The 12,366-nt window shown below is 51.0% G+C and overlaps 4 protein-coding genes across 4 annotated transcripts; 1 reads left to right on the plus strand and 3 right to left on the minus strand.

Moving 5' to 3' along the window:
* Positions 1–90: 90 nt before the first annotated feature.
* Positions 91–2,500, minus strand: ldi-0 (Linalool dehydratase/isomerase; the record flags this gene model as incomplete). Its single annotated transcript, XM_066152932.1, has 9 exons — positions 91–317; positions 433–784; positions 839–995; positions 1,049–1,266; positions 1,314–1,386; positions 1,437–2,004; positions 2,170–2,199; positions 2,258–2,441; positions 2,492–2,500. The coding sequence occupies 9 exons, from the start codon at positions 2,498–2,500 to the stop codon at positions 91–93; spliced, it is 1,818 nt and encodes a 605-aa protein (XP_066007715.1).
* Positions 2,501–3,663: 1,163 nt separating this feature from the next.
* Positions 3,664–4,558, plus strand: xylB-0 (Aryl-alcohol dehydrogenase; the record flags this gene model as incomplete). Its single annotated transcript, XM_032036227.2, has 6 exons — positions 3,664–3,693; positions 3,745–3,840; positions 3,902–4,204; positions 4,258–4,308; positions 4,358–4,429; positions 4,484–4,558. 6 exons carry the CDS (start codon positions 3,664–3,666, stop codon positions 4,556–4,558), a joined length of 627 nt encoding a protein of 208 aa, XP_031884781.2.
* Positions 4,559–4,964: 406 nt separating this feature from the next.
* Positions 4,965–6,758, minus strand: FUS7-1 (putative aldehyde dehydrogenase FUS7; the record flags this gene model as incomplete). The annotated part of the gene is made up of 7 exons (XM_032036228.1): positions 4,965–5,260; positions 5,321–5,624; positions 5,679–5,711; positions 5,759–5,819; positions 5,870–6,085; positions 6,140–6,372; positions 6,438–6,758. The coding sequence occupies 7 exons, from the start codon at positions 6,756–6,758 to the stop codon at positions 4,965–4,967; spliced, it is 1,464 nt and encodes a 487-aa protein (XP_031884784.1).
* Positions 6,759–7,249: 491 nt separating this feature from the next.
* hxnS (Nicotinate hydroxylase hnxS) lies at positions 7,250–12,284 on the minus strand (the record flags this gene model as incomplete). The annotated part of the gene is made up of 10 exons (XM_032036229.1): positions 7,250–7,578; positions 7,639–7,789; positions 7,842–7,911; positions 7,970–7,993; positions 8,051–8,485; positions 8,541–8,933; positions 8,983–10,081; positions 10,134–11,568; positions 11,625–11,769; positions 11,869–12,284. 10 exons carry the CDS (start codon positions 12,282–12,284, stop codon positions 7,250–7,252), a joined length of 4,497 nt encoding a protein of 1,498 aa, XP_031884783.1.
* Between the last annotated feature and the right edge of the window lie 82 nt (positions 12,285–12,366).

Below are 12,366 nucleotides of genomic sequence, written 5' to 3' on the forward strand. Positions count from 1 at the left end.
TTTCATTGGTAACATCATACAGTCTGGACCCAGGTTCCTGTTGCGACCAAACTAATCGCAGACTTGACACAAAGGAAATGGAGTAACAGTCTAGACAACTGGCTTCAGAATGATTTGAGTGCGACCCTTCACTGAGACCTTCACTGTCGCCTTTCCCTTATTGTTCGCCTTTACCGATCCTCCAGTGCTTAGCGAGTACTCCTTACCGGGGACGAGCCTTTCAAATCCCAGCTCGAAGGTCCCTGGCTCAGCACCATTGTACAACACAAGATCAAGTTGCTTTCCGTCATTGCTGTACGCTTTCGCCACCAGAACGTCTGGGAACGGAGCCTCTTCGAGTAGGGGTCCCTGCAATGCGTTCTCAGGCGGACCATGTAGCGTGGCATTGGCGAGGTCCCGATTCTTAACGAGACGCGCCATCAAAGCGATTACTTGTGATGTGGCTGACAGACCTTTTGTTCCTCAGAGAGCCCGACTTTGTTGCCTCAACAGGGAAGTAGGTGTTGTCAAGCTGGTGCAATGCCTCCTTCCTGATCTTCTCGTTGCCGAACTCGGCCGCGGTCGCAGCGATGAACGCTCGGAGGGGTCCCTCGCTAGCCCGATAGTTCCGCGGGTCCATCTTGTCGGCGCCCTTAAGGCTTCTAACCTCAAGCTGACCATTCTTGTCGTACTTGAGGAACTCCTTCCGGATCATAGCCCAGTTTCGGTGGGCCAAGTGGGGAAGGTAGGCAGTCAGCAGCATCGCATTGATACAGTCGGTAAGAGTGCCGCAAAGACCCGGGAGCTGCATAGAACTCGTTAGATCACATCTTCCTGGTGAACTCATTCCATTACATACCGTCAAGCCGGTGAACTCGCTTCGAATTGGCAGGATTCGGCCGTCACATTCAGTGAACTCTTCCTCAAGAGATCTTTCGAACCTGTTGCGGAGCTTCACTCCTAGATCACGACCGAGGAGACGGTCAGAAATGACAAGCCCAGCCATGCCAGTCAAGCTGCAGACCCTCAATCAGCTCTAGTACTTGAGTCTTAGGGGGAATAGACGCACTTGCAAAGTGAGTAAGTCCAGTTCGGCTCGCACGGATACAGGCAGTATGGATTCTCAGTCATGTTGTTGAATAGCGCATCTGCGAGGCCCTCGTAATTGGTCTTGTAGTGCTTTCCGTCATCAATGACAAACTCGAGAGCATCCTTCTTGTTGTACTGTCGATCGCCCGATGCCTGGCCGTAGAGACCAATCGCAGCACTCAAGTAGCCAGTGACCATCTGACATGATATTAGCATTGGTCCAAGCCAGGGGTTGAATCACTTACGATGTTGTCTTTCTTAATTGGATCCCAGTCGCTGAGGGTGAATCTTCCAAAGATGGACTCCCACTTCCAATATCTGAAGGGCTGTTACTCAAAACGTTTAAGTCATTCATGGGATTTACTTACGACATGATCCGTTTCTGGAGACTCTTCTCGATGGCATTTTGACATGCCTTGGAAAGATAGCCGTGGAAGCCTGGGACGTAGTGGCACTGGTATAGACTCAAGGCATCGATAGTCCCGTACAGCTGATAGCGAATGGCGCCTGTCTGGAACTGGTCGATAACGTCGTGGAAGCTGAAGTCGTCACGGGGACTAAGTCCTCGCTCGATCATATGCTGCACGTGCCGGAGAGTCTCGAGGGATAGCTCACGATCGCCAGACTGAGGTGCAGGTGCGGCGTCGGCCATCTGCTCTTCGACGGCCTGCACGAGGTACTTGTTCCTCTCTTGAGCCTTCGAGTACCCAGCAGCATTGAGAGAGCTGGCGTTGTTCATCAACCAAGTGATACCACTGAAGCAACCGAGAGCCCATAGCGCGGCGGACTGTTCGAACAAAGTGTCCTGGGCAAGACGGCCAGCCATGAAGCTGGATCCAATCCATAGCGCGATGGGAAATGCGATGCCACCCATGGCAAACCAAACGAAGATTGACACCGGGATGAGAACGAGCGTAAGCAAGAAGGCTGCTACTGCTGTGGGGCTTGCTACTGCCGTGAATCCCGCGCCCGGGAAGAGGAAGCCAAGGGCCGCGGCACGGTATGATGTGCTCTCAAGGTTGTGGAATGACCAAAGTCCGGCAAGGGAGAGAAAAGTGTACTAGTAGAGAGTTCTGCGTTGATGGTATTTCTTGATCATACCTCGACCGGCACTAGGCGGAATCAAAACATCTGAGAGAGGATTGTGATCAGTTTCTACCGACATAATTCTGTATGGCTCGTCACGTACCTTGGATCTTCCATGGACCCCAGCCAAAGTCACCAACAGGTCCATCAGAAGCCTTTACACTGGTCGATGGATCTGCCTTAATGGAGTCGCTGGTATCGACCCACTTGGAGCTCGGCGCGATCTTCGAAGGCAGCTCCGCGGCATCTAAGTGATTGACGCCATTGGTCTTGGTAGTTTCTGTTGTCTGTGCTGCTGTCAGTGAAGGGAACTGAAGGAGCGAGCTGTTGACTATACCGTGGTCATTGTAGAAGGGGCCATAGTCGCATATGGTCTGGTGTTTGAATGATTGTCTTCTCAAGAAGCCCAGGAAGAGGGATGAACTTTACTTATCCACCGTGCTTGGGGTCCCCGAGAATGTTCCGATGGCAACAAACGTCTCCGGCGCCACGGTAAACGTTACACTCCAGTGGATAAAAGAGATAGTTCGGCACTCGCGGGCGGGGGATCTGGGGTTTGCGGGGTACTGCACTGGGCTGGGACATCACTCGTGGGGGGATGCGGGGTGTGGCAAGGATAGGACCGAGTCCCGACCACTACGAGTCTGCTCTTGGAGAACATTTGAAACAGCTACCATAAGAAGTACCTCGGTATTGGGCTTGGGTACGTCGGAGGCCGGTCCGGCATCAGAGCTCTCAGAGGGCTGGCTCTGAGATGGCGCAAAGCCCTTGTGTTGACATAGAGATCAGCGATCGAGTTGACCAACAAATTGGAGAGCCATTTAGCCTTTGAACATACATAACAGAGAGGAAAGATAGGATGACACTTCAATGTGCGTTTTCATCATATCAGACTTACCTTGAATCAGTCTCATCAAACAATGGCGTCAGCATACGCAACCACGCAGGCCATTGTTGCCTATCCCCCTGAAAATGGGAAGAGACAGTGGAGACTTGAAGATGTTGAACTCACGCAACCCGAAGACGATGAGGCTATCGTTGAAGTAATTGCCACTGGCATATGCCATACGGACCTTGGTTGTGCATCCGCGCCGGATGGGACGCCTGGCTTTCCAGTCCCTCCATACCCTCGCATTGTTGGGCATGAAGGCACGGCTCCATTACGCACCGTACTGTTGAATGAGCACGACTAACAACATCACAGGTGCTGGCTATGTCAGGTCGGTCGGGAATGAAGTCGCAAAAGTCAAAACTGGAGACGCAGTTCTTTTGTCCTTTGCTTTCTGTACCCAATGCCACAACTGCAAATTTGGCGCGCCGGGATATTGTGAGAGTTTCAACGAAATCAACTTCACTGGATGTTCCACTTCGTTTTCGAACTCGGGCACTGGAAGGATTTCGGTCGGCGGGTCCTTTTTCGGACAGTCAAGCTTTTCTCGGTTGGCTCGGGTGAAGCAAACATCGATAGTCAACGTTACTCGCCTCGTAAACAGCGAAGACGAGCTGAAAATGCTGGCGCCTCTGGGCTGTGGCATACAAGTATGTTCGAATCCAAACTTTAGTGTTCCCGCAGACTGATAGAACCTTTAGACTGGTGCCGGTACTATTACAAAGCTAGCTGCGGCAACACAAGACGACACCGTCGCTGTCATTGGTCTTGGTGGGGTCGGTCTTGCAGCAGTAATGGTAAGTAGAAACTTGAATTCCAGTATCTTTCACTTTGAAATCATTCTGAACTTTCTTCCAGGCTGCGAAGATCATTGGCTGTCGAACCGTCATCGGAATTGACCGCGTGCCTAGCAGACTTGATCTCGCTCAGTCGCTTGGAGCAACCCACACCGTCAACACCGCAAACATCACCAACACACTGACAGAAGGAATTCGAAAGCTCACTGGTGGGCCGGGGAGCACCATCACAGTAGATGCTACCGGGGTTGTGCCATTGATTAAACAAGGGCTCGAGTTCACCGCGAACCAAGGGAAGATGATTTTGCTAGGCGTTGCGCCAATGGATGCAAGCTTGGATCTGCCTATTGTTCCACACATGGTGGTAAGTCAAATGTGCTGTGCAGATGGTAGAGGCTTCGACCTGACTCGATACAGAGTGGCAAGCAGTTGCTGGGCAGCATGGAAGGAGGAGTATACCCTGAGGATGTAAGTTTGTGTCTGTGAGACTCGGACAATTGGCTGAATCATCATTCAGTATATCCCTCAGCTTATCCAATGGTACCATGAGGGAAGGTTCCCATTGGGAAAGCTTATCAAGACCTACGATGTAAGTACTGGGCCCTGCACGCTGATTCTAATATTGATGTGACTTTCCCTGAAGGTTAAGGACTTTGAGTTAGCTGTGAAGGATATGGAGGATGGAACTACAATCAAACCAATTTTGATTTGGTCGTAATTGAGGGAAATATGAATGCTACTTCGTTTTCTTCCTATGATCTTCCGATGTGTATCTACCTTCGCCCTTCTGATATGCCTATTATCGTTTTCGTCCCTATCGTTATTGTCATCGTCGTCCCGGTCTTCCTCCCCAGTGTCGTCTATGCCCACACCCATCCGGTTAGCTAGACGTATTCGCATGAATGAAAAGGCAGAAACTTGTTATTCGACGCCTTGATGTAGAAATTACGAGGACGTTGATGCAAACTTCAGACCGAGTGCATCAAACAACCCAAGCTGGCAGACACCATCGACATCCAGCAAAACCCAAGATCAATGAATACGACTTCACTCTGGAGATTCTGAATGACTTGCTTCAATGTCTCGAAAGAGAAGTAAATGCATTGTATTGAGATCTCTTGCCACTAACTGACGACTTTCTTGTTCAAGAAAAGCGTCTGATTATTGCAGAAAGCTTTCAGACCATTCGCGCCCCACTCAGTTCCAATACCACTTTCTTTGTGCCCCCCGAATGGTGCGAGAGGTGACAGATCGAAGTGTGTATTGATCCAGACATTTCCTGCTTGGATCTGTTTGGCTACTTCGGCTGCTTTCTTCAAATCATTCGTCCACACGGATGCTCCAAGACCCATCGAAGTGTCGTTGGCCCGAGAAATAACCTCATCTTCGCTGCTCCACGATAGAAGAGGCACAATAGGACCTGTTCGAATATCATTAGAGGCGAGGTGTAAAAGGGCCACGTATGAATTCAAAGACTTACCGAAGGGCTCTTCAACAACTAGACGAGACTTCTCAGGGGGACGATCGATGATTGTTGGGGTAATGAAATAGCCTTGGGACTTCTCAATGTTGCCTCCCACGGCAACCTTCCACCCCTGAGATTCAATGTCCGAAAAGAACGCCTTGACTCGTTCATACTGCATGGAGTTTTGCAGGGGACCATGAGTGACACCTGGCTGCGAGCCATCGCCAAGGTTGTATCCCTTTACGTGCTTAACCAAGGCTTCCTTGAATTGATCAAAAACGGACTCGTGGACGTATATCCGCTTGAGGTTCAGGCAGATCTTATTGAGGAGTCAGTGTGGATAACGAGAAGAGGGGAAGGGCTCAACACATACCTGGCCGGAATTGAGGAAAGCGAAGAAAGCAACCTGCCATCGTTAGCTAGGAGGTTGCACGGACAAAGTAATCGCCTCACCTTTTCAGCCACCTTGTCAACATCTACGTCTGGGAATACGATAGCGGGATCGTTTCCTCCCCTGTCAATGTCAGTCTTCACCTGTTTGGAATTCCATGGGTTGGAACTCACAATTCTAGAGTGACCCTCTTCAGAGTTTTGCTCGCACTCTGCATCACTAGCTTCCCTGTCGTCGTGGATCCAGTGAAGCTGATCTTGTCAATACCCGTGTGACTCGTCAACCAGGGACCAAGATCATCATCTCCACTCAAGGACTGTACAACACCCGGCGGGAAGAATTGTTGTGCCAATTCTACCAATTTCAGCCCGCAGTATGGGGTGAATGGTCTACATGTTCGTCAGCGCCTACGACAAAGTATTTCTCGGCGTAAGTGTACTTACGAGGGCTTGACGATGATGACATTTCCGGTCAGGAGGGCCGGCGCAATCTTGCCCGTGGCAAGAAGGAGGGGAAAGTTCCAAGGCACAATGGCCCCGACCACACCCAGAGGAGTCCACCGAGTGATGATGGTTCGATGATCATTGTCCTCTACAACATCCTCTGGGAGTGAGATGCCAGCCATGCCTCGAATCCAGCTAATGGCAGCATCTGTCTCGGCATCTGCTTGGGGAATCTAGTTGGTGTCAGCCTAGCTCAGCAGTTGACTTCTTCAAAAGTAAGGTCATGCTAGTATCGTACAGGCTTTCCTTGTTCAGAGATCAGGAGATCTCTAAACTGAGTGCGATAGCTGTCAACGGCATCTGCATAGGCCAGAACAGCCTTCTTCCGGTCTTCATACGGAACCTTGGACCATGTCTTGAATGCATCTTTTGCCGCAGCGACCGCAAGATCAAGATCCTCGCGTGTAGCCACAGGCACCTCTGCTTTCGCAGTCAGGTTTGCTGGATTGATGCCATTCCGAGACTTCTCCGTCTGAGAAGGTTTTCCGTTGATGATTTGGACAAAGTGGTCGCTGAAGCTCAGCGTCTTTGAGCGGTCACCATTCGTGGTAGCAGCCATGATGGATGATGTTAGGGGTTAGTGTAGCACTGGCTTGGAAATAACAAGGTGTACCCGGCACTGATATTTGAGTTTTACTGGCAGGATACTGGTAAAGATAAGGTAGGTAAAGGTATAAGTGCATCTTTGAACGGAGACCCGTGAAACTTCGGGTACTCAGCGGGCAACCTAATTACCCCGCAGCTGAAGACGCTCTGGAGACCGGACCGACTGCCAAGGCGAGGAGCATCGCCTCTCCACGCCCCTCCACAGATCCTCGGCTATGGTGATCGTCCATAGGCTCGCCGTCTGAATGAATCCTTTTCGGTTCATGGCGCATATGCATGTCTCAGAACCGTTGAATCCGTTTACCGATGTATTTGCCCAACTTCGGTTCATGCCTTCATGCGTACTCGGGCGTGGTGATTGGCTCAACAACCTGCCTCCGTCATGGGGACTTGGGACGATGGCGATGATTCTCTTGAGTGCCTATGATGAATTGAGGTATGGAATTATGACTCGATCCTGGTGAACCATTCTTTCTCGCCTTCCTTCGCCTTGACCGCAGCCCTCCGAACCAGCGGATCTCCCACCGCTAAACGCAACTTTTCCGCTGTGGCTGGTGAGTTCAGCACAAGTGGTTCCCTAACGTGGTTCATCTCTCGAGCTGCCTTGACAGCTTCTCTCAGCGCAAAGAAAACCGTGCATCCCAAGAACAGCAGCGGCTCCCCCGTTCCCTTACTGCTCTGGATAGAACGCAGTTTGCTCCAGCTAATTGGATTTCCTTCCGAATCGTGTTGCAATGTCGAGACATTGAACTGTTGAGGAATATCGGAGAATCCTGGAACATTGTCAGCGAGATGGACAGATACGCAGAGAAAAGGAACAGAGTGTTGCCCACCTGGAATTTTGTACGTGCCGGGGCCTTTGGTAAAGAGCTCTCCCGACTTGGACCACAGGGACTCCTCCATGGTGAATAGGCCTTGGCCTTGAACAAAAGCGCCCTCTATCTGACCATAGTCGATTGCTGGGTTAATGGAGCGACCAATGTCCTGTGCTAATTCAGCATATGATCATCGGTAATTGGAAAGCTGGGTCACTTACCATCATGATGTCCGTTCGAAGAACCGTCGAGTCTCCTGTCAAAGTATCCAGTTCAACCTCACTAATCGCACTAAGACAATGCTAGTCAGCATACACCTAAGACCTCAGTAGACAATATTGAAACTTACACGCCCTGAGTCCAATAGTAGTACCTGCACCTTGGGCATCAGCAAAGATTACCTGTCACGATCAGAGGAGCGAAGACTTACATGGGCAAAGGATCTTTCCAATTACCCCATTCGTATCCGATTCGTGGCATCTTCCAAAAGCCGTTTGCAGCCAAATTGACTCTGTCCGTGTACGCAGCATGTGCAATCTTCGACATGGGTGCATCGGCCCCATACTTCTCTCGGTATGGTGCGAGACGTTCTCTGAGTTGATCGCAAGCGTTTTTCACAGCTTGACCGTTGAGGTCACTCCCGGAGGATGCGGCGGTCGGAGAAGCGTTTGCAACTTGATCAGTCTGGGAGTCTTTGTTAAAGACCTCATCGACACTAACGCCGAGCTCCTCGGCGGCAACTTGGGCCATTTTCGTGTAAAGGCCCTGGCCCATCTCGGTTCCACCATGATGCAAGAGCACCGAGCCGTCTTCATAGATCTTGACGTATGCTCCCGCTTGATTCAGGTGAACAGCCGTGGCAAAACTAAGATAAGTCAGCCAGCACTTTGGTTCATCAGTCAAAATCAGTGAAAACTCACCTGAGGCCAAACTTCGTTGGGATCTTCGAAATGCCCCGTTTCTTGAATCGGTGCTTAGAGTTGAACTCCCAAATTGAAGCCTTTCGTTTCTCGTAGTCAGAATTGACGGTGAGTTGGTCCAGCATGGTCGGTACGTGGAAGTCATCGGTGATCTCTTGCAAGAATGGAGTTCGCTGGCCGATTTCGTAAAGGTTACGGCGGCGAAGCTCGTCAACATCAATATGAAGAGCTTCTGATATTTTGTACATCATGCTTTCACAAATGTACATGCCCTGGGGGCCCCCAAAGCCGCGGAAAGCTGTGTTGCTGACTGTGTTGGTCTTGCAAACCCAGCCTCGAATCCAAGCATGTGGGATGTAATAGCAATTGTCGATGTGGGTGCAAGCACGATCCCTAGTAGTGTTTAGTCAATGGGCGATATGCATGAACGCAATCTACTCACATAACTGCGCCACTCATGTCAAGTGATGCTCCTCCGTTATTGTATACGTCCATGTCGAGAACCTGAATCTTGCCGTGGGAGCTTACGCCTACTTTCCAACGTGATTGGAAAGGGTGTCGCTGGCCGGTGATGGCCATGTCTTCGTCGCGATTTAGCATCATACGCACCGGCCGGTTTGCGCTTCGAGCTGCGAGGGCGATGTACATCGCAATTGGTGTGCTCCTAGACTCCTTTCCGCCATAAGCTCCGCCCATGCGACGAACTCTCATATTCACCCGACTCATTGGGAGCCCCAATACTTGAGCGACAAAGACTTGGTTCTCCATCAGGTTTTGAGTTGAGCAGTATACTTCCATGGAGCCGTCCTCAATGTGCGGGATAGCAAGTGCTGCGTTGGTCTCGAGGTAGAAGTGTTCTTGGCCACCCATCTTGGTGGTACCTTCGATAATGTGGTCGCAACTGCTCCAGGCCTCCGCCAGAGAGCCTTCGACAGCATCGCCCTTTCGTAGTTGCTTTCCATGCTTGAAAAAGCTTTCGGCATTGATCGCTTCGTCGATAGTGATAATGGCTGGAAGGTCTTTGTATACAACTTCAACACGATCGGCAGCTGCTCTGGCCTGGAGAGCGGTCTCTGCATAAATCAACGCAATGACCTGTCCATAGTAGCGGATGGTGTCTTCGGCGAAGAGCTCTTCGTCATGCACCACGGCACCCCAGATGTTTGTTCCTTTGGCTGGACTGTTCTTGTCGATGTATCCGACAACACCAGGCATCTCCAAGGCTGCAGTGTAGTCAACACTGACCAACTCAGCATGTGCTCTCTTAGCAAGAACCAAAGCACCAAAGAGTTCGTTGTGCTGTCGAGGCATGTCGTCGAGATACTCGGCTTCGCCTGTGCAATGTTTTAACGCCGAAAGATGAGGAATCGGTCTTCCCACAGTCTGGGTCCCTCTGTTTTTCATGGAAGCAGTGAAGTTGTCGCGGTAGCCAGAGGAAATGTCGCGATGGATCTCTTGAATGAGATCGGCGCTAACTTTGGCCAGGCCCAGTTCATGAACAACCTCATGCCAAAACCGAAAGAACATGGAGATTGTCAACACTGTGCCATTTGTTAGCTTGGTCTATCGACTTTCAAGAACAGAAGTACCTACCTCTGCGGTATTGTGCCATCCCACCAGGCACACCATATGCGAGGTCGAATTGATCCAAGAGTGCATCCGTAGCTACCTCGAGAGTTGCAGCCTCACCCCAGCGCTTCCAAAGAATGGCTTGTTGTGCCTTTTCCGCCATCACAGTGGTGGGCGCCATGCCGCCGAACGCAAACGCACAATCTTCGACGAAACCGTCTTCATCAAGTCGGACTCTCAGGCCTGCCGTAACAATGGCAATGTCGTCATCCTTTCTCTTGGCCTGTTTGTACGCTTTGGTTACCTCACGATTACCCACAGGTGGAAGTGGTACAACAATCTGAGTTATGACACCATCTTCTGGCAGGGCAGTAGTGCGGTAGCGGATGAACCAGGACGATAGGGGGATGTCAAATGTTCCTTTTGTGTGCGATCTCACAACAACCTTAGCTCCCGCTGCCAGAAGCACAGGCGCTGAGTCTGAGATTGGGCTGGCTGTGGCCAAGCTGCCAGCAAGACTCGCAACATTGCGGATCTGACGACCAGCAAAGTAGCGCAGCTGCTTCCGTAGTGCCTCAAAGGCGAAGGCCCGGGGGCCAAGCTTTCCATAAAGATCGCTGCACAGTTCTTCGACTTTGCTCAGAGTGAAATTGCCAGGAATGAAGATCTCATCCAGTGCACTGAGCTCGGCTTGTGTCTGGGGCAAAGGCTCCCGGAAGGTGTTGAGCTCTGCGATGTCTGCTGCAAAGACGTTGACCTGGTATGCCAACTTCTTAAAGCGAACCTCGATCTGTGTTTCACTCGCACCTCCTACAATCTTCGCTGCTGGGTAGGCGGCCTTGAGTTGTAGTAGCTGCTCCAGATTTGTGGGTTTGAACCAAAGTCTTCGGTTATCGCCATAGCAGATAGGTCGTGGTTGGTATTTCCAGAGCGTCGGTGGGAATATTGGCTCGGTTGTCGGGTCATATGGAACCAGAATCTGCTTGGTGACCATTTCATCTGGTTGATTGGAGGTGATAGGCTCTTCCTTTGGTCTGGGGGCGGATATGGGAGTGTCCATCATGTTTGGAGAGGGTTCCTCCTCGACTGGGAGACAGGAACTGGCCTTCTCCTTCGGTCCATCTCGACAGCATCCTCCCTTTCTTCCACATGAGCCGGCCTTGTCGGAGTTCAGCAAAGTCTGAATATCCTCATCATCTTCAGATGTAGGAGGGCTAGGCTCCGGCTGTGCAACCACGTCATTTATGCCTGCGGGCTTTGGGTTGTCTCGACAACATCCACCCGGCCGACCGCACGATCCAGGCTCATTCACGGAACTGAGAACCCTATCTTCATCATCTTCTGATAAGGGCGGGCTGGGTCCAAGATTTTCTTCATCCTCGTCGGCCTTTGCCAGGACGCCATTGAGATCCTCTGTGACAAAGGTACGTGCGGCTTCGAAGATGGGTTTGTACCCGGTCTGCCCTAGTATCAGCGACCTGTTGGGTGGCCATATGCTGTCAAAGGAACACTCACACATCTACAGAGATTACCGTCGAGATGGCCTTGAAGTTCGACGTCGGAATGGGTGAGGTGGAACTTCCCATTCCGGTAGGAGTTTCTGACCAATGCGTACAGACTCATTACGATTCCCGGTGTGCAGAATCCACATTGTGTGCCGCTGCAATCGTCAGCTCTTAGCCCTGATTGACAATCCTACGTCTATGTTCGGAGCGGCAGCTGCTCTGAGTTACCAAGTAAAAGAAACGAACTGACGTACTGCATTTTTGCGATCCTTTCTTGCAATGGATGAGGGTGGTTGACATTACCAAGCCCCTCAATTGTTATGAGACTTTTGCCATCGACACCAATCAGCGGATACAGGCAGGCGTTGACAGCAAGATGCTTGATTGTTCTGTCTTCCTCCGCAACTTGTAGCACCACGGTACAGGCGCCGCATCCACCCTCACCACATCCCAGTTTGGTGCCCTTGAGGCCATCTTGAGCTCGGATCCAATCAAGGAGAACCCAGTCGGGGTTGGGATTCTTCACAGTGACCGGCCGTCCATTGACAAAGAACTTCAAGACTGACGTCTGGTACGTGGATTTGATGAGGGATGAAAGGGTCGCGGTTTTGCCGGTGTGCCAATCATCACTATCGGAATCCGATGGAGGCGGAGAGGGTAGACGGTTCATGTTAGGTATGATTGTGAATAGTCTCACGTCGCAGAAAGGTCGAGTGCAAATCGGATTACAATCAGGAGACAAAATCCAGGTA

Source organism: Colletotrichum fructicola (genome assembly GCF_000319635.2).
Source record: "Colletotrichum fructicola Nara gc5 chromosome Unknown KSG_Nara_v1_contig08, whole genome shotgun sequence".
NCBI classification, from domain to species: Eukaryota; Fungi; Ascomycota; class Sordariomycetes; order Glomerellales; family Glomerellaceae; genus Colletotrichum; species Colletotrichum fructicola.